The sequence below is a fragment of the Pholis gunnellus genome (genome assembly GCF_910591455.1).
Source record: "Pholis gunnellus genome assembly, chromosome: 6".
Lineage (NCBI taxonomy): Eukaryota > Metazoa > Chordata > Actinopteri > Perciformes > Pholidae > Pholis > Pholis gunnellus.
Window position 1 is genome coordinate 11,345,214 of NC_136532.1, and position 20,392 is coordinate 11,365,605.

General features: G+C 41.0%; 2 protein-coding genes across 3 annotated transcripts; both read left to right on the forward strand.

The window, feature by feature from the left end:
* Positions 1–1,144: 1,144 nt before the first annotated feature.
* Positions 1,145–6,783, forward strand: LOC306696972 (eosinophil peroxidase-like; the record flags this gene model as incomplete). Its single annotated transcript, XM_079160708.1, has 12 exons — positions 1,145–1,195; positions 1,519–1,606; positions 1,771–1,952; positions 2,039–2,171; positions 2,371–2,500; positions 2,607–2,813; positions 2,925–3,270; positions 3,380–3,540; positions 3,630–3,888; positions 5,945–6,115; positions 6,247–6,484; positions 6,579–6,783. Exons 2-12 carry the CDS (start codon positions 1,572–1,574, stop codon positions 6,781–6,783), a joined length of 2,067 nt encoding a protein of 688 aa, XP_079016834.1. The 5' UTR covers positions 1,145–1,195; positions 1,519–1,571.
* Positions 6,784–11,044: 4,261 nt separating this feature from the next.
* Positions 11,045–16,207, forward strand: LOC306697301 (eosinophil peroxidase-like). 2 transcript variants are annotated; one of them, XM_079161124.1, is made up of 15 exons: positions 11,045–11,165; positions 11,300–11,368; positions 11,666–11,753; positions 11,887–12,062; positions 12,155–12,287; positions 12,526–12,655; positions 12,762–12,968; positions 13,062–13,422; positions 13,532–13,692; positions 13,782–14,040; positions 14,131–14,301; positions 14,437–14,674; positions 14,794–14,990; positions 15,093–15,128; positions 15,248–16,207. In XM_079161124.1, the coding sequence occupies exons 2-15, from the start codon at positions 11,302–11,304 to the stop codon at positions 15,658–15,660; spliced, it is 2,637 nt and encodes an 878-aa protein (XP_079017250.1). In that variant the 5' UTR covers positions 11,045–11,165; positions 11,300–11,301; the 3' UTR covers positions 15,661–16,207. The 2 variants fall into 2 exon arrangements, with proteins under 2 accessions (XP_079017250.1, XP_079017251.1); XM_079161125.1 differs by having other exon boundaries at positions 11,052–11,161.
* Positions 16,208–20,392: the final 4,185 nt, after the last annotated feature.

Genomic DNA, 20,392 nt, shown 5'->3' on the forward strand with positions numbered 1-20,392 from the left:
ACAGAGGTTTGTTCATTAATGTAAATAGTTTCTGTCTGACAAGTTACTGTTACAGACAGAACTGGCAGGAATACATAGGCAGTACAAAATAATACAGTTAATACAATTTAAAGATATTACATTGTGTTTTACATCGTCAACAATTAGTTCATGGACGAGAGTATTTTGATAGGCTGCCGTTGGTTATGTTGTGGCAACGTAGTAAATGCAACCCCAAGTCAATTTACATGGTAGCAGGTGCAGGTTTGATGACTTTGTATAATATTGCTTTCTCCCCAACTTGTTTTACATTTGTGACATCACGATCACGTGAAGTATCTGCAGGTGTTTTTGCATTATTCTATAAGCATGTGAGAGATGATTTCATAGATAAGTAATATAGACTGCATGTCTCTAAACTTCTACAGAGAGAAACTTATTAGTGTATCGCTGAGCTATGGCCGGCCAGATCATCACTGAAAAAGTCCTGGAAAATGATCTCGAAAGAGTGGAACTCTGATTAGAAATATTAAAATAAATTCCAAAGATGTCATATTGAAATTAACAAAAAAAAAAATGTAATTAGTTAAAAACATTAGAATATCTGGGTAAAAGAAAGAAAAACAACCTCAATAGATAACGTCTGCTATAAACGTTTATGTAAAAAGTAATTTTCAGCCACCTTCACATCGCTGAGCAGGCTGCTCAAACTGCTTGGAGCTAAAAGAGCCCTGCCCTGCACAACTTAAAAGCAAATTGCAGATAATTAAATTGGCCTTCAGTCCTACATTGAAACATTTTGGTTTAATAACATAGTGCATTATTAAGACATAGTGACATTATCTCGTTTCCTGCTAAACAACAAGGTCATCTTTTGTGGAACCTGCTCAAACAAAGATTACTGAGGTGTGGCAAAGGGGTGTCTCCAGCTCATGAAACATTGAGACCTATAAAAACAGACGCCAACTCCAAACTGCCACCGGAGAAAGTGGGACATCCAAAATATAACAGGTTGCGGTCAAACTTCTTGTCTAACTTTTTTTCACACTTGCAAATAGCAGATGTTCTTCACTTTCAGGCAACCATGCCCTCTTGTATATTTAGTATTATCAGTTGATTAGTGTGTATATAATAGGACCGTGTTCATCTTTTTCAGAGATGAGGGGGGTTTTGTGCCTGATCGCTGCAGGTCTTTACCTGTGTTTGAAAAATGCTGGTGAGTATGACCTCTATCAAATTGAATTAAATTAAATACAGTTGTTATAAATGTGTTTAAAATACACCTCCTACTGGAGTTAATTTATCTAATTTAGATAAAAACTAAATACAGACGATCCCAGATGAACATGAGTTCCTACAATAGTGTTTTGCTGTAATTACATGAAAGAAACCTGCGTAATAGCTCCAAAAATCCATTGGGCAAAAAACCCCCATCAATATTAAGAGATAATTTCAAAATAAAGAAGCTATACAGTGAAAGGTGACTGGATTGTAAGAAAACAGAGAGCAGACTAACTGAAAGATGTTTTGTGCCTTCAGAACCATGTTTGAGCAGAAGCGATATTGAAAAAGCTGTGATTGACGCCAAGACCATGGTGGACTCAGCTTATGAGTACTCCAGAAGAGTGTGAGTGAACAAACCTACTGAACTGCTCCACAAGTTCTGCAGTGATATACAAAAAACAAATGGCACAGTATGAAAGTGTAAAATACATTCAACTAGAAGTTGTCCGGCGTCACAAGCAATGACATCTCAGTGTTTACAACTTTGAACCTCTCCACACAATACAGGAGCGTTGAACGCGTGAGGAGGGATGCAGTGAGTCCGTCAGACACCCTGCGGTTGTTGAAGCAGCCTGTTGGGCAAACCCGTAACGCTGTGCGGGCTGCTGACTATATGCATAATGCCGTTAAACTGATCAAGAGGTCTTTGGAAAGAGGCATACGTCTAAACCCCTTCATCAATGCGACAGGTGTTTATCCAAAAAAGGTTCTTTGAATTTTCTATACAGGTAGCGGCAAGTCACAGCTATGTCTAATTCTTGCCTCTGTTAATTAGATCTGATCACTGAGGCGGACATGCAGTTCATTGCTGATCGGACAGGCTGCTTTCCCCATCATCATGTCCCTTCTTGCAGGACTACTCCCAATTTAGGCAGGTTTCGCACTGCAAGCAACATCTGTAACAACAGGTGAGGCAACTCGTTTGCATCTGTGGACAAATTGATACTCCTCCCAGGTCTCTTGTTTACTTCCTTTCATATCCGTCAGAAAGATGTTAACAATGGGAGTAGATAGGTGGAGTATAATTGACGGTATAATTGTCAATTACTGGTGCATGGTGCACCTATGTGTGAGACAAAGAAAAATAACGACTTTTTTCTTGTCTAGAAAAAACCCCCGCTGGGGATCCTCCAACACGCCTTTCACCCGCTGGCTCCCTGCTGAGTATCAGGATCAAATCTCTCTGCCCAAAGGCTGGGACCCGAAGCACAAAGTCAACGGACAGCTTCTTCCATTGGTAACATACTTCAGAATATCATCTTCACTGACCATGGAAAGAAAAACACTTGCAGTTGTACAAGTCCTTTTCACCATGGTGCTCATTGTCCACATCCTGTTCTCAGGTCAGAGAAGTGTCCAACAGAATTCTGCAAACAGCAAACTCTGATGTGGAGAGCGACTCACTCTTCAGTCACTTGGTAACAATCTTCGGCCAGTGGACTGATCATGACCTGACCTTCACTCCTCACTCTCCTTCGATCCGCTCGTACAGTAAAGAGATTGACTGTGAGACGAGCTGTGACAACACAGAGCCCTGCTTCCCCATTGAGGTCAGTGTTCGCTGCATTACACAAGAAAATACATGAATTAATCTAAAACACACACACACACACACACACAAACATATCCTTAATGTTAACTGATTATTGTTATCTAAACAGATTCCCAAGAAAGACCCTCGCTTTGGCAAAAAGTCAGACAAGTGCATCCCCTTCACCCGCTCAGCAGCAGCTTGTGGTTCTGGCAACTTCGGCCACATCGTCCGTCAGCAGATGAACTCTCTCACAGCGTTCCTTGATGTAGGTCAGGTGTACGGTGCAGAGGACACCAAAGCTCGTTTCCTACGAGACCTCACCTCAGATAAGGGCCGGATGAGAGTAAACAAACGGTACACTGACAACAGCCGTGAGCTCCTGCCCTTCTCCACCATGGTTACCAACATGTGTGCCACACGAGTCCGCATTACTAAGGACAGTAATGCAGAGGAGGTGCCCTGCTTTGTGGCTGGTGAGTGGCAGCAAAAACACTGATGTACAAATCTGTAAAGTGTTAAATCCATCACAAGCATCGCACAGGGCTGACAGCACTTTTGTCCTCATTTTATTTGACTTTAAAGGTGACGAGCGGGTCAATGAGCAAATTGGTCTGACCACTTTACACACACTGTTCCTGCGTGAGCACAACCGTCTGGCCAATGGTCTGGCACACCTCAATCCTCAGTGGGACGGAGAGAGACTCTATCAAGAAGCACGTAAAATCATGGGAGGATATTCGCAGGTTAGAGACAGGTTTAGCTGCGTCGATTACAGAAATATTCGTATGTCTTCACATGGTTCAATCAACTCAGTGTATTTTCTGTCTTTTAGGTTCTCACTTTCAGAGACTACTTAGGTCACATTGTTGGTCCAGACTTCATTGCCAGCCACCTGTCTACCTACCCTGGTTATGATGAACACGTGGACCCCTCGATCTCCAATGTGTTCGCCACAGCTGCCTACCGATTCGGTCACCTGATGGTTCAGCCTAAAATGTTTCGTCTGAATGAGACGTACGAGGAGCACCCTGTTTACCCCAGCCCATTGCTGCACAAAGCCTTCTTCACACCGTGGAGGATCGTCTTTGAAGGTAATGCCAAGGTCTTTTCACCTTAGTTGAAAATATTAAATCACAGATGTTCACATTATTAAAGGAAAGGTAAACAGCCAGGAGAGAATGTATGGCTTATTCCAGTGCAGTGCAGATGATTTCCCTGAATGTAAAAACACTTGGTCGGGGCCCCACTTTTGGGTCTGAGAGGTCTATCTAGTGGCCTGTGGAGGTACTGCGAAATGGTTAGATCAAACCAGTTAGGTTTGAATGTCACCATACCAATCATGACTCATCAGGTAAGACAAACCTGTTTTGCCGTTAGCGTGCTGACATTTCCTCCACGGACACAAAATGGATCTGTTGTTGAAACTATTAAGTATAAGTATATGTTTCAAAGCATGTGTAAAGGTGACCATGAATACAATATATTTGGGTTTGTAATGGCAGGCAGTGATTGTAGAGCTGAATATTTATGTTGGTCATTAGAGCAGAAAGTGGAAAATTTAGCCTATTAAAAGCCCTGTTTATTTTGTTCTCCTTTTTCTCATGTTATCTGTTTTTCTCATGATTTGGTAAGTGATTCCCTGAGATTTTGAATCAATCAGAAGTGGGCCTTAAGATAGGAAAGTTTGAGAACCACTGCAATAGGGTGTATATTTTCTTACTTGCTCAGAGCTCTGTGCTGCCACTGATGGCTGGAGGCTTATTATAATAATACTGAGCAAGTACGTCTGAAGAGTGCCATAGAGCTGAGCGAATGTGCAGGAAAGCAAACAATCCTCCGAGAGATCCTCCCGAAATCCATACATGTATAGCAGTCTTACTCTGGGGGAGGCTGGCATATTTCTCTCTAATTATCAGTGAAAGAAAAAAATAATATTTTTTTTTCTCATCCATCGATTGCCTTCTAAATCCTTTCCAGCATCGTGAATGACAGTGAAACAATTATATTAATTGTGTCTAACAAAATCTTAGGATTTATCTTTGGGGAAGAAATTAAGTTTGCCAAGTAAGCAGTTCTTGCTTCCTTTACAGCATTAAAAGAAACTCTGAGGTCTTTGAGATATATGTACGATGCTCTACTAGCCCAGTGGGTTTCGATGGCCGCTCTGTCCCGCGACACTTCGGTCTCAGTGTGCAGACAGCGTCTGTCATCCACGGAGAAGTGTTGTAGAAAGCCCTAGTCCTATCCTTAAAAGGTGCCACTTTGTAGCTACAGCAATGTGGTGCAATGCTCATTAAAGGACTGCACCAAGCCGCCAGGGGGAGCTAGTGTTGCTTGTAGATGACGGAGGGGTATGCATGCGTTGACAGGCTATCACCAGGTGAGGAAATGTGGGGTGTGGGGGCAGTCAGTGCGACGGTGAGGTCAAGATGAAGTAGAAAATGTTGTCAGTTAGAGTGCGTGACCCTAAGCCATTTAGGTGGACGCCATCAGGGCGGAAAAGGGCAGGATGTTTCCAGAAAAGATTAAAATAATCATTAAAAGCCACGTTTCGGGCTGCGCAGGTTGACTTCGTGTAGAGCGGCTTAACCGACCCACACCACGGTTGTGTGAGTGGGGTTTGGTTCACTGATAAAGACCCGTTTACCATGGACCTCAAGGTAGTCCAGGAGAATGCTGAAATGCTGTTTCAGTATTTCAGAGGACTGGTTGGAAATGCCATTGCCTCGCACATGCACCAACAAGTCCCGGGCAAGTGGGCGTTTGGCCAAGATGCTGGCAAAACTTTTCCAGGATGTCGGTTACCTTCGCGCCCGGAAAAGCAAAAAGTCTCCGCTTTTCTCCTCACGTTCCTCACGATCGAGTCTCCAATGAAACAGTTAGATGCGTTCATGACACCACTGAAAAAGGGTTAGAGTTAGTTAACTTTAGTTAAAAGTAAGAAATGATCTCGAAGTGCAGATAATAGCTTCTTCTTCTTCATATTTTTGTATACATTATTATTATTACTATTATAATATTATTACTATTATCATTATTATTAAAGCAGTTCAAAACTACAATGAGTTGCAGAGTGCATGAGGTCATGATTCTCAGTGGAATCAGCAGCAGTAGCAAACACTTAACATCTTCCCTCGTGCTCCTCAGGTGGTTTGGACCCAATCATCAGGGGCCTGGTGGGTCGTCCGGCCAAGCTGAACACACAGGATCACATGATGTCTGATGAGCTGAGGGACAGGCTCTTTAAATTCACCAGTGATTTGGCACTGGATCTGGCCGCCCTCAACATGCAGAGAGGAAGAGACCATGGACTCCCTGGTATAACTCTCAATGAGTCTTTCTATTTATTTTCTTGTATCTCTAGAATTTTATCTGCAACTTTGCAGACATTACTGATCATACTTTATCTTAAACATGGCTACATTTTCACCATTTGTGCCCCCTTTTAGGCTACAACCAATGGCGTAAGTTCTGTGGGCTCCCGCAGCCAGAAAACAGGAAGCAGCTGTCAAAAGTGCTGAAAAATAAGAAGCTGGCTGGGGAACTGCTGAAACTCTACAAAACACCTGACAACATTGATGTGTGGCTGGGAGGAGTGGCTGAGCCGTTTGTCCCCGGAGGAAGAGTGGGACCTTTGTTTGCCTGCCTGATTGCCACTCAGTTCCAGCGGATCCGCCAGGGAGACCGGTGAGCACTAAAAATGCATTATTGGCTGACATGTACTAAATATGTGCAGATAGTTGTGTTACTTGCACTTTTAAACATGAACTACCAATTTCAGACTTTGGTGGGAGAAGAAGGGAGTTTTCACTGAGGCCCAGAGGGACTCCCTGAGGAACACCTCGCTCGCCCGTATCATCTGTGACAACACTGGTATCACTGATGTACCAGCACAGCCCTTCCTGTACTCCACAAGGTCCGGTTACACTGAATGTAAAGACATCCCTGCCTTTGATCTCAGTCCATGGAAGGAGAATATTGAGTAGAAGTTGTAGAAGAGATGAATGTGACCTCTCTGTTAATTTCTAAACACTTTACAAGGTGTCTATTTTACAAAAAGAATTATGTGGAATATAGTATTGTTTGTTTTAAGAGTTGACAATTTACATCATGAAGGTTAAGTGTAACATGATAAATAATTGTTATTTCAATTATGACTCAGTATCATTTTTCTAATAGTTTCAAGATCTCTGGTGCTTGTGCAACATTGGACCATGAGAGAATACATACTGCACAGCATACAGGGGTCACGCTGGCTTGGTATATATACCATGTCTAAATATATAACATTTGATGAAGATAATATATAATAATCACACGTGCAAGTCAAATCACAATAAATTACTCCATTGATCAACTTATTTGATCATGCTGCGTGCCACAGCTTACATTCTTATACATTGTGTCTGCGGGACCTTGAAACCATAAATTTGTGTGTTTTTAGAAAACTTGAATACATTTTAATAAGATGACATTTTGCGACCGTGAACTCCAAATATGTTAACGGTGTTTGCAGTTTAGTTTGGTTTGCATGTATGAAGTAAGATTAAAGTTAGTGGATAGTACCTTTAACCAACAAATGAATACTATACCACTTACTACCAAAGTATACATTTAAACAACATTTCATGCAGCTTTACCTTCATAGTTCCTATCTGAGCTCTTACCTTCCTCTGGGGCACTAATGACACTAACGACATTTCAATCAGGAGAGACTTGATTCGAATATAACAATGATTTATTATACATGCATAACATATGAATAGTGCAAAGTCTTTGGCGATTGGACTCCATCCTGAAGCAATATTACAGAGGGTAGTTATACTGTGGTCCGATAAGGCCTAATCCCCCTGGAGTCCAGATACTGGTGGTGGTGATGATGAAGGGAGTTGCTGCAATCTGATGACGAATGAGGAGCATGACTGTGATGCTGACTGAAGGCGACTGGGGTGGAGGAGGGTCACATCTGCTTAGAGCTGAAATGACAACTGACAGCAGCAGAGAGGAGAACACTTTAAAGTTTAACAGCTACGATGTGATTGGCTTCAAGGAAACTGCAGAATCTAGTTGGTTAACTTAAAGTGAACGCCCACAATCACTTTATAGAGTAATCACAAGGAGAGAGCGATTAAGAATGAAAAGAAGAGTAAAGATATAGTGTTCCTGACTGAATTTATGCTTACGCTTCGTTAACAGCGGTCTCCTAGACAAAAGTCCTGTCAACCTTCTGTGGACTATGTATTTGGACTATGCCAAATACAACACACTGCACCTTTTACAGCTCTTCGAAAACGACCAGCATCCAACCATGTGATGAAAATCAAGCATGTTTTTATGAAATATTTTGTCATGGAACGAATCTGTTAGAAAAATTCACTCGAGGCCGATGTAAAAATCATTAAACAGGACATTTATTCTTAAAAGAAGGAGACAGAGTTCATTCACATACAGAATATGCATCAAGGCTGCTCAGAGGTCTGTCTCTGAGTCTCTGATATTTATACTGAGGATAACATACAAGTACGTTGGAACAGAGTAATTTGCATAAGTTCTGGACACATCACTTCGGAGCCGTTTCTTTGACAATTCGTTCTGTTAAAGGGTGATCTTGTCCTAATCAGGAAACGTCATGGTTGCAAATCAGCCTATGTATATACTGACGTGAACACAACAGATTTGCTATCTTCTCTTGACGCCCGGTCGTAAGTAAACAAACAGATGAGATAGCCATTAAGAAAGACAACTAAGACACTTAATGAAGAACACAGCTGAGAAAGCTTGTGTGAAGATTGGTTCATACAAGGACACAGACTTTATGGAACCAGCTGCTTAGATTACAGTGGCTAAACAAAAACACTATTTAAGTTTTTCCAACAGAATCTATACGCATATGATACTTTATGTTGGCCAGACAGCAGTGGACTTAGTTTAGATGAGTTTACCAACTGCTACAAGGACTTTTGTTTTTTTGATGCTTTGGCAACATTGTTCTCGAAGCTTTCGTGCCCAAAAAGTCCCTTTGAACTGAATTGAATTGTTAGAATTTGAGTTGATAGGTGGGAGTGCTTCATTTTTCTGCATATCATTACTCTTTAATATCCCACACACCCTTCCAGCCAACACATTTATTTATTTTTTTTACTTGATAATTGCTACAAAATGTTGCCAAAACACACTTCATAACCAAAGACAACATACTGAAGCGTCTGCCAAATTAACCTTTTTGTTATTTTTTTTACTTTATCACTTTATTTGTATTACTTTACTTCTGTAGATTTTGTTATTGTGATACAGTTTGTTTTTTGTTTGTATTTATGGGAGGTTCCTGACTTCATTAAACTTACTTGTGGAGAAGAATTTAAAAGTCCACCCTGTAGGCTATATCCTGCATACAACTTGGAAATGTGGGTCTTGTTAAATTGCTGTGGGCTACCAAACACCATGAAACAAAGGTACACAAAGACGAGATTTAGGTCCAAACTAGTTTAGATCATATAAAATGGAACCACGTCCTGCAAAAAGGGCATGGACTTGTTTTTGAAAGCCCTAATGAGAGAAACCAGTTTGGAAATTCCGGGTAACACCTATCACATTACATAATACTCATCAATCATTTTAAATGGTGCCAGGCTTACTGTAAAGCACACCTTGTTCCATTTCTGTCTGGCTTATTAATACATCCCACAAATTGTCAATCTGAGATGTCATATGCTGTCGATTGGGTTAAATTTAATCAATCCAATTGAAACTTGGAAAAAAAGGCTCGTGCACACAGGTGGATGGATCGGCTGTGGCTCATAAAAATAGGACTTTTTCACAGGAGACATTCTTACTTGGCATAGGAAAAGAACAGATGTCACCAATAACACTAACTAACGATGGCTCTGTTTTATTCCAGAGTCCCAGTTTGACATTGACCCGCATCTCGCACCTGTGTGTGTGTGTGTGTGTGTGTGTGTTTGTGTGTGTGTGTGTGCGTGTCATAATTACGGGCTGGCATCACATTGAAAGGTCTACCTTCCATCATGTACTCCAACAACACGTTGCCTAAATCCATAGAACACATTGCTGAAGCCCAAGACACCCGCGTGGAATATGCGCATAAATGTAATACATTTAATAATATTATTAACTTGATGTCGCAGAAAAGAACAGGTTGTTTGGTAATTGTGAAACATAAAAATGGCCTGGCTATATATAAAAAAATGAATTAGTTTGGACAAATAAAACAATGCTTTTATGTTTCACTCTAGATGTAGCCTAGGTGATATCTATATTTCATTTGTATCCAATAAGAGAAGCACACTTAAGTTTTCGTTAATTAAAAAGCTGGAATCTTATCAGAATATCCATCGGCCCACGACATTTTTACGTTAGCTGATTACCGAATGATCTTAGGCACCAACTACTTTATAATTTGTTTTCTTTTCAGCATAGGTGCAGAAATATGTTTTGTCTCGCTCGCACGCAATGGACTTTCATGCCCGCGTGTCATGCATTCCGTTAATGGTTCTATACCTGGAACTTACTGGCACTCTACTGACATCATTGACTTCCCCGAAAACGCTAGCGTTATCAGAATGTAGCCTGTTATTATAATGGCTTACATTATTATTTATATTTTTTAGAACCATACAATATTCACATAGGTCTTCTCCGAAAGAAGAACAGTTGACGAAAATTACGTAACTGCGGTAAAAAACAAAACAAAAAAAACTGTTATTTAAATGTTTTTTTAAATATTTATAAAATTTGACACAACAGGCTATAGCGCCACAGCAGTTTAGTCCTAAATGATTGCATTTTCTTTTGTACAGATTTTGAAGAATTTACAAAGAAAGACATAAATGCATGACAAAAATGAAACAATAAATTATAAAGCAAAATGTGTCACTATGAGAGAATATTTTCTCTTTCTCATCAACCAATAATAACGTTGTTAATTATTCCTGCCAATGTCTTCCTCTGCCGGACCTGAATTTTGTCTTTACGGATAAACTAGATAAAACAAGATTAGCGTATCGTCACACACACTTTGGCCTTGTACCAACTGATCTTCAGTGAGAGGATAGTCTTGCTCTTGTTTCCGTAAGTGGCACACTTGAAGTTGCTCAACAGGAATCCTGCTGCAGATGCGGAACTAGGAAGAAGAAAAAGAAATAACTCATTGTCTGAGAAACATTCCTGACATACATGGGTGTTAAAGGACGCCTCCAGAAAGAATAAAAGGGACTGCAAATAATCAGAGGACACGACTTTGCACTTCAAAGGTTGCTTTACTTTTATTCTCAACTTTCTATATTCTATTTACTTTGACTTAATAGATGCAGTTAATATTCTATGGCCAATAACTAACGATTATTAGTAAGTAAGTATTAGATTGGATTATATTTGTTTTGTACTTTCAAGTATTTGGTTAGAAGAAGATTCGTAAATATGATATTAGTTTCAGTGATTTGACCAGTGCCTTACTGACTGGAGAATATCTGTCTTTTTTTACAGAGATGAATCACTTTCTCTGCCTACTGGCTGCAGTTCTTTACCTGAGCTTGCAATGCCAGGTGAACGCTGGTGAGTAATACCTCTATCCTCCCACTTAGAATAGCTACACATAGCATTAAATGCATTCATTATTTGGTTGATTCCAACTACATTTTACTCTCTTATTTTTTGTATCAATTTGATCAGATCTCAGTCAAAATGTTTGAGTTTGTTTGTTCGTTGTGAGACAATATATATTTTGTAAAATGCTGTAACTGTGTGGTATGGAGGAAAAATTATCATCTCAGAAATGCACTGGACAAAAACGTCAGTATTAAGTATGAACAAGAAAATAAATGAAAGAAATTGTATTTTATTCTTTTTCAGAATCCCATTTGAGCAGGAGTGACATTGAAAGGGCTGTGATTGAAGCCAAGGCCACAGTAGACTCAGCCTATGAGTACTCCAGGAGAGTGTGAGTGTGTAGCCTGCTGAACACATTCTTCCCTACTTTGATTGAACAAAAAGTTGTTCAACAAAGGTGTATGAAATTGCTATTGAAGACATTCTGAGTGAAATCATAAATGTGACATCTCCACACAATACAGGAGCGTTGGACGCGTGAGGATGAATGCAGTGAGTCCCTCAGACATCCTGCGGTTGGTGAAGCAGCCTGTTGGGCAAACCCGTAATGCTGTGCGTGCTGCTGACTATATGCATAATGCAGTTAATCTGATCCAGAAGTCTTTGCAAAGACGTCAAAAACGCTCCATCAATGCCACAGGTGTTTATCCTTTACAGCTTCACAGAAATTTCTTTCAAACATTTGTAAATCGGTCGCAGCTGAGATGCTAATTTCTTGTCTCTGTTTATTAGATCTGATCACTGAGGAGGATCTGAAGGTCATTGCTGATCTGACTGGCTGCTCTCCCCAACATCGTGCCCCTTCTTGCACAACAATTAGCAATTTAGACAAGTTTCGCACTCCAAGCAACGCCTGCAACAACAAGTGAGGCAACGATTCAATGGCAACATTTTATATACACTTTACTGCACATCTATCTCTTAGTTCAGGAAAAATGTCATCATGTCCCTGATTTTGGGTTTGACTTGGAACTTTTGTTGTCCCTTATCATTTTCCCTGTATTCCTTTTACTCAAAAATTCAACAAATGCAAAGAGACATGAAAGTTCTCTTCAAAACAGAGAAGATTAACACAGTAAGGGAATTTTTTTATTCTTGTGTAGGGAAAACACCCGGTGGGGATCCTCCAACACGCCTTTCACCCGCTGGCTCCCTGCTGAGTATCAGGATAAAATCTCTCAGGCCAAAGGCTGGGACCCGAAGCTCAAAATCAACGGACAGCTTCTTCCATTGGTAACATACTTCAGAATATCATCTTCACTGACCATGGAAAGAAAAACACTTGCAGTTGTACAAGTCCTTTTCACCATGGTGCTCATTGTCCACATCCTGTTCTCAGGTCAGAGAAGTGTCCAACAGAATTCTGCAAACAGCAAACTCTGATGTGGAGAGCGACTCACTCTTCAGTCACTTGGTAACAATCTTCGGCCAGTGGACTGATCATGACCTGACCTTCACTCCTCACTCTCCTGTGATCCGCTCGTACAGTAACGGGATTGACTGCGACAAGAGCTGTGACAACACAGAGCCCTGCTTCCCCATTGAGGTCAGTGTTCGCTGCATTACACAAGAAAAGACATGAATTAATCTAAAACACACACACACACCGAATGTTAACTGTATATTGTTATCTAAACAGATTCCCAAGAAAGACCCTCGCCTTGGCAATAGCTCACACAAGTGCCTCCCATTCTTCCGCTCAGCAGCAGGTTGTGGTTCTGGCAACTTCGGCCACATGTTTGGTGCAAGCACCGTCCGTCAGCAGATGAACGGTATCACAGCTTTCCTTGATGTAGGTCAGGTGTACGGTGCAGAGGACACCAAAGCTCGTTTCCTACGAGACCTCACCTCAGATAAGGGCCGGATGAGAGTTAACAAACAGTACACTGACAACAGCCGTGAGCTCCTGCCCTTCTCCACCATGGTTACCAACATGTGTGCCACCCGAGTCCGCATTACTGATGACCAATATGCAGAGGAGGTGCCCTGCTTTGTGGCTGGTGAGTGGCAGCCAAAACACTGATGTACAAATCTGTAAAGTGTTAAATCCATCACAAGCATCGCACAGGGCTGACAGCACTTTTGTCCTCATTTTATTTGACTTTAAAGGTGACGAGCGGGTCAATGAGCAAATTGGTCTGACCACTTTACACACACTGTTCCTGCGTGAGCACAACCGTCTGGCCAATGGTCTGGCACACCTCAATCCTCAGTGGGACGGAGAGAGACTCTATCAAGAAGCACGTAAAATCATGGGAGGATATTCGCAGGTTAGAGACAGGTTTAGCTGCGTCGATTACAGAAATATTGGTATGTCTTCACATGGTTCAATCAACTCAGTGTATTTTCTGTCTTTTAGGTTCTCACTTTCAGAGACTACTTAGGTCACATTGTTGGTCCAGACTTCATTGCCAGCCACCTGTCTACCTACCCTGGTTATGATGAAGAGGTGGACCCCTCGATCTCCAATGTGTTCGCCACAGCTGCCTACCGATTCGCTCATCTGATGGTTCAGCCTAAAATGTTTCGTCTTAATGAGAAGTACCAGGAGCACCCTGTTTACCCCAGCCCATTGCTGCACAAAGCCTTCTTCACACCGTGGAGGATTGTCTTTGAAGGTAATGCCAAGGTCTTCAACTTATTCATCGTTCCCTAAACAGATAATTAATACAATTGATCAAAATTAAATGATCTCTTGTGTTCCTCAGGTGGTTTGGACCCAATCATCAGGGGCCTGGTGGGTCGTCCGGCCAAGCTGAACACACAGGATAAGATGATGTCTGATGAGCTGAGGGACAGGCTCTTTAAATTCATTGGTGATTTGGCACTGGATCTGGCCGCCCTCAACATACAGAGAGGAAGAGACCATGGACTCCCTGGTAGTTATTTAGTCTTCATACTTATGTGTTCTTTATATATAGAGTACATTTTACTTATATATCTCGGATTTTGCAGGTATTACAAATCACACTCCTAAAACATTGCAGCATATTTACCCTGTATGTCATTTTTAGGCTACAACAAATGGCGCAAGTTCTGTGGGCTGACCCAACCACGTAATCTGAAAGAGTTGGCTGAAGTGATGAACAACACAAAATTGGCCAAGAAACTTCTGGATCTCTACAAAACACCTGCTAACATTGATGTGTGGCTGGCTGGAGTGGCTGAGCCGTTTGTCCCTGGAGGAAGAGTGGGACCTTTGTTTGCCTGCATGATTGCTAAACAGTTCCAGCGGATCCGCCAGGGAGACCGGTATGTTTCATAACTGACATTGCTAACGATGTGGAGATATTTGTGTTACCTGCACCTTTACATTAATGAGAGATTCAGAGATTCATAGACTTTAACGTTACCAAACTGTCCAATTTCAGACTTTGGTGGGAGAATGATGGAGTATTTACTGAGGCCCAGAGAAAATCCTTGAGGGAAACTTCGCTCGCACGCATTATCTGTGACAACACTGGTGTCACTGAAGTACCGAAAAACCCCTTTCTGTACCGGCCTCGAGGCTACGGTTACACCCAGTGTGAGAACCTCCCTGCCTTTGATCTCAGTCCATGGAAGGATGGTGAGTTGATGTCCTGAAATCCCATCTGACACAGTTGACCAAGACAATCATTTCTGACTTTAGAATATTTTGAATATACTGATTTTCCTTTTAATTTTTTAGTAGCACAATACCAACATGGACCCTGGGCACCAACAGGTACATCTACAACTCATCCATAAATATTTAAATTGAAAAGTATTACTTGAAATTACAGTAAGGGGAAGGTCCTGTTGATATAATTGTACTTTCTAATTGTATGTCTCTTTTTCATACAGGACCATATGGACCTCCTGGACCTCCTGGCACCTTTGAGAAAGTGGCCTTCTCTATGCGACTTGGCAACGACATGCCCAGTCCTGGAATGCCCATCTTCTTCAGTGAGACCATCTACAATGGACAGAACAGCTATGACCCAAAAACAGGAATGTTTACATGTCAGCATCCAGGCGTGTATGAATTCCAGTTCCACTGCACCATCTTCCAAAAGGATGGCAGTATAGATCTGATGCGTAACGATTATATGATCGTGCACTCATTCACCACCTCGCAGAAAGGTTACATCACAGCCAGTGGCAACACTTACATTAAGCTTCAGAAGGGAGACCATGTCTATCTGGTGGCCAACCACGATGGCAACGGTTTGACCCGTGACTGTTTCTTCTCAGGGCATTTACTGTTCACTGAGTAGGAGACTGCTCTTGAAACAGCTTTTGACCCACAGCATCCCTAAAACGCTGCAAAAGGAAATCTGTTTTGACCAGTTATTTAGTCTAATATACCTCTTAGTTGCTGCCAATACGATGAGATAATCGCACTTTCTAGTCTTAATTAAAGACGAAATAACATCTTAAAATAGACATTTTGTTGTAGTGAACCTTGCTTGTTTTAAAAGATTTTGTATTGGACGAAGGGATATTTTTATGTTACATGAAGGACATAGCTTATTCTACTATTTTTCTTTTGTTGTAAAATGCTGTAAAAAAGAATGTGAAAACTACTTGACTTAATATATTATATTTTCCCCTACTTTTCTTTTGAATTATTCAGTTTATTGTCTTTCCCTCATTTCTGAAAATTGTAAGGTATTGTACAACTTACAAACATGCGATCCTCAAATAAGATAATGACACAATAGCTGTCATTTGTAACCGATTTCTTTGGGAACAATGTTTTTTCAGAATGTACATGTGAAAGTCACCTTTAGTTTGATAAAAATAAATGATTGTTATACAGATTAACAACTGCCTCTGAATGATTCTTTTGATGATACACAACACCTTCCGAGGATCTCAACACCGTAGTTTGCATACCCAGAAAACCACAGATGATGTTCTTCACCAGACCAGTAGATGGCCCTGACATACAATCTTTTAAGTCATGAAAGACTTACCAACCTGTGGTTTTGGATGAACTGAAGTCCTGCTCTGTTCATCTTGAGGATTTAATAGTTTTTTTAATGAACCGTCAATTTGTAGATGTAGCTTATACTGGTATCATTCAAATCTCGATAAACCATAGAGGTGAATCTGTGCTTTAAACACAGGCACTTTAAACTTTGTATAAGTGAAAGCAAAGACTCAAAACAAGTTGATGCTTGGAACTAAATAAAGAGAAGATTTTTTCAGAAGGGATATTTATTTATGTTGTATCTACAATCTCTAAATGTAACAACTGACATCAACAGTTTCCCTTAAACCTCTTCACATGAATTGGAAAGACCCACTTGACCTCAGTTCAGTGGTTGGTTGGCAAGTGTGCAATGCAACACCATTCTCTAAAGCAAAGTTTATATTACAGTGATAACAAATCATGGCGATCATAAAAACCATGCTATCTTTCAGTGATGTTCAATAGCAAATGCTTGTGTACAAATTATTTACAGTGCTATCAGCCTAAAAACAGGTAAAAATGTCAGCAAACAGATGATGAAATGAGTTTAGGTGTGTTTCACCTGCAGTGCATCTATACTGCTGCAAGCCAGTGTGCAATATGAGTTATTAAGTGGAGTGAATTCATGCTCAGCTCTTCATCACTTGCAGGTCAGGCATCCTCTTTGAAGAACCAACGACTGTTGTTTTAACCCTACAAGTTCATTGTACATGTCATTGTGCAATGCAAACTTTTGACTTGAAAAGCATTCTAAGCATTAATTCAGCCCATCCTTTAATGTGCGCTGGCATTGTTGTGTACTAAATATTTGCATATTGTTTTTTGTTTAATTAAAGGAACTTGGAACATTGTCATTTGGATTTGGGCCAGTTTGAATACCTTGATATTGTGCAAGCTGGCTTCCTGGCATTACCTTTAAAGAGAACTCAAAGTTCTTTGTTTGTAATGACATCTATTTAAGAAGCTTGGTTTTGTCTGACGAATGTACTTTCCAAAGTGTTGGTGTCTTATCCATGTGGGCTGGGCACAATAACATAACTAATTGTGGCCTGGTAAATTAAAGAGTTAGAGAGTTAGAGAGACATGACTGTGGTGAAGGTGAAATGTTTCGTGTAATTCAAACTATATTGCTAATATTCATCCAATTCACCAGAAAACCAAAAACATCAAATTTGATCAAACAGAAAACAGTGACATGGAGGCTACAGAAATATTACGATATTCAGAACCAACCTCTGAACTTTCAATATGTATTTTTTGCTTTACTTTTGCTTTACTTCTAGAATAAATCACATTAGATTTTCTTTTCTTTTAAGAAATGATTAAACGCTAAATCACAACAGGGCTTATATAGATGGATGCAAATGTTTAATGGGTTTTGATGTTAAGAAATTAGGCTAAAGGTGGTCACTCAACCTTAATTGCGGATGCCGACACTTCCCGGGGGATCTACAACCAATCCTAAATAAGTAAACAAACAAACAAAACGAGCACAATATATGGCGATCGATGGGAGACCTGGTGGGTCGCATTAGCTTGCGTTGTTTTCTGCACAGTGGAGAAGAGGGACGGGAACCAGCTGCTGCGCCTCCACACACACACACACACACACACACACACACACACACACACACACACACACACACACACACACACACACACACACACACACACACACACGACCACGCCCCTTCTGACCTCCGTGGACACAGTGCCATCCACACAGAGGGGCTGTGGGTGTCCCATGGGAGCGGGGGAATGCTGGAGAGGACGAGCGGCACACGATACCCCATTGTTTAGTTTAGCAGTCACTGATTCCCCCCTCACCTCCTCCCTAAAACACACGGGCTGACCGTCTCAGCGGGTTAAATTGATTAGAAAGACGTTTGTGGTTTGCCTAATCCCCCATTTTCGCCCCAACTCTCCGCTTCACCAATTTAGAAAAGCCACATTTAGACAGCAAAGTCCTGCGGGTTGTGATAATCACGGCCGAGCCTGTCGCACCTGTGGGGCTGAAGTGGACAGAAGACTTATAATATCATGGATATCATGATGAGGATTTTCTATTGACTTCATCTGTTTCTCTGATAAATGCACAGCTTTCAGCCAGCTTGACTTTCTCAACAAATACATGCATTATAGATATAGGCTATAGGCTAAAGCGTACAACCAGCGAGGTGAAGCGTGATCTATATTAACTTTAGGGAAATGTGAACGATGCACTCTCGATTCAAGGCGGGATCGTTGTGATTATTTATTTCTTCTCAAATGAACAAAGTAGGTCATTATTAAATACGCCTATGTGAGTGAACAAAGGTTATGTTCGGTAAACGCATCACCTGATTCAACAACATGTTTCCCCGCGATGACATCCGAAACCTGTTGACTGACTATGACAACAAAAATGTGTTTTGATGGTTTGTAATGTCACCATTCTGCCACCGCCCAACAGGTCTAACTATAGCTCAAAGTATACTTGCATGATAACCACACACATCCCTGAGCAATTAAAGTGCAGTAAATCAAAGGTTTTAAATTAATATTTTCTCCTTGGATTAGACCGATACTTTAAATTTGCAGAGGAACCGTAGGAAGCTTTGCTTTCCTGCACATAAGCAATCATTCTAAGTCGATTACCTGAGCTTGTTAACAAGGCACTGAAACATAATCCTGTGTGTGCACTGGCTGTAATGTAGTGCTTCTTTTGAGATGAGACGAAGAACCATTAAATCGATACAAGCAACGCATTTTTTAAAGAGCGCACCTCCCCGCATTTCAGTAGAGGAATTTTATTAAAGTGTGTCATCATATACGGATTTTTCATGCTTAAGTAGAGCTGTCAATCATGTCAGGGGAAGTGTGTGAGGGACACGGCGACAGGGCGGAGACTCGGCAGCAGGATTCCCCAAGACTGCTCTCAGAATTGGGGGAACATCTGACTTTGTCCCGCGCTGGCAGATGGTGGGTTGAGCCGGGATCCAAGGGGGGAGATTTACTTCCATTGTCCAGGCGCACAAACTCTACACAGAGACAATAGTATCGGTAAGGGGCAAAGAAGCAGGGTTTGAAAAAAAAAACAACCTTTTCTTTTCAATGCCAGATGATCAGGAGCTGAAATTATTTTTTGTGTGGAACAAAAAAAGAGTATTGCTCTAGCAATGATGACATGATATATTCGTTTTGCTGGGCCTAAAAATACCCATTTTGGAACTGAGAATTATTTAAACAATAATGTGATTCATGTCAAATGCAGCGCTTTTATTGACAGAAAAATGTGCTTCATACATTTTTAGTTTCGTTACAGCTTATAAGAGCCTTCTAAAGGGGAAAATCATACAAATAAGCATCTTAAGAAACTTTGAAAGATCCAAAATTACCACTCTTATATCCAGGCAATCGTTGGTTCGATTATAACTTGCCAAATCACGCATTTTTTACCAGCGTTATTTCTAAACTGATTTCATGACCACTTTGACAAGACATTCTGTTGTATTGATTAAGAACTCTTTTCGGGGACTGTCAGGCAGAGGTCCAAACGCCAATCAGAGTGCAGCCTTCTCTGCTGCCGGCGGAGATTGATGGACCAACCAGACGGCCATTGTTGCGGCTGACACTGATGCGATGCCTCCTCAGCGGAATCACTGCGTTCAAAGGAGCAGACGGCGGAGCTACTGAATACGCGCATGTCGAGAGCGCACTTGTGTTAGATTTCGACTTTGAATGAATAGACCAAACAGGATTTGCTGTACAGACTATTCAGGGCAGCATGTGAAGGAGAATGGAACCCCTCATTTCAACAAGTATAAAACACTCAGAGATGAACGAATATAAAACATTTAAGCTTTTGTTAACATTTGTCCACAAATTTGAGGGTGAATAATATTGATGGTAAAGGTCCCTCCTCTCTCTCGTCGCCCACGCACACACAAAGAGAAACGGTCATTTCAAGCTCAGCACAATTAAAAGCCGTACATTTATACTAAACTATTAACAGATGCGAGCAGCTTCTGCTATAACAAATGTAAAATTGT

Excerpts from the sequence above, each read along its gene's own strand:
- LOC306697301 (XM_079161124.1), top strand. The coding sequence starts at position 11,302 with ATGAATCACTTTCTCTGCCTACTGGCTGCAGTTCTTTACCTGAGCTTG. Across the intron at positions 13,423-13,531 it reads GGTGCCCTGCTTTGTGGCTG|GTGACGAGCGGGTCAATGAG; the intron begins GTGAGTGGCAGC and ends TTGACTTTAAAG. Across the intron at positions 14,302-14,436 it reads AAGAGACCATGGACTCCCTG|GCTACAACAAATGGCGCAAG; the intron begins GTAGTTATTTAG and ends TGTCATTTTTAG.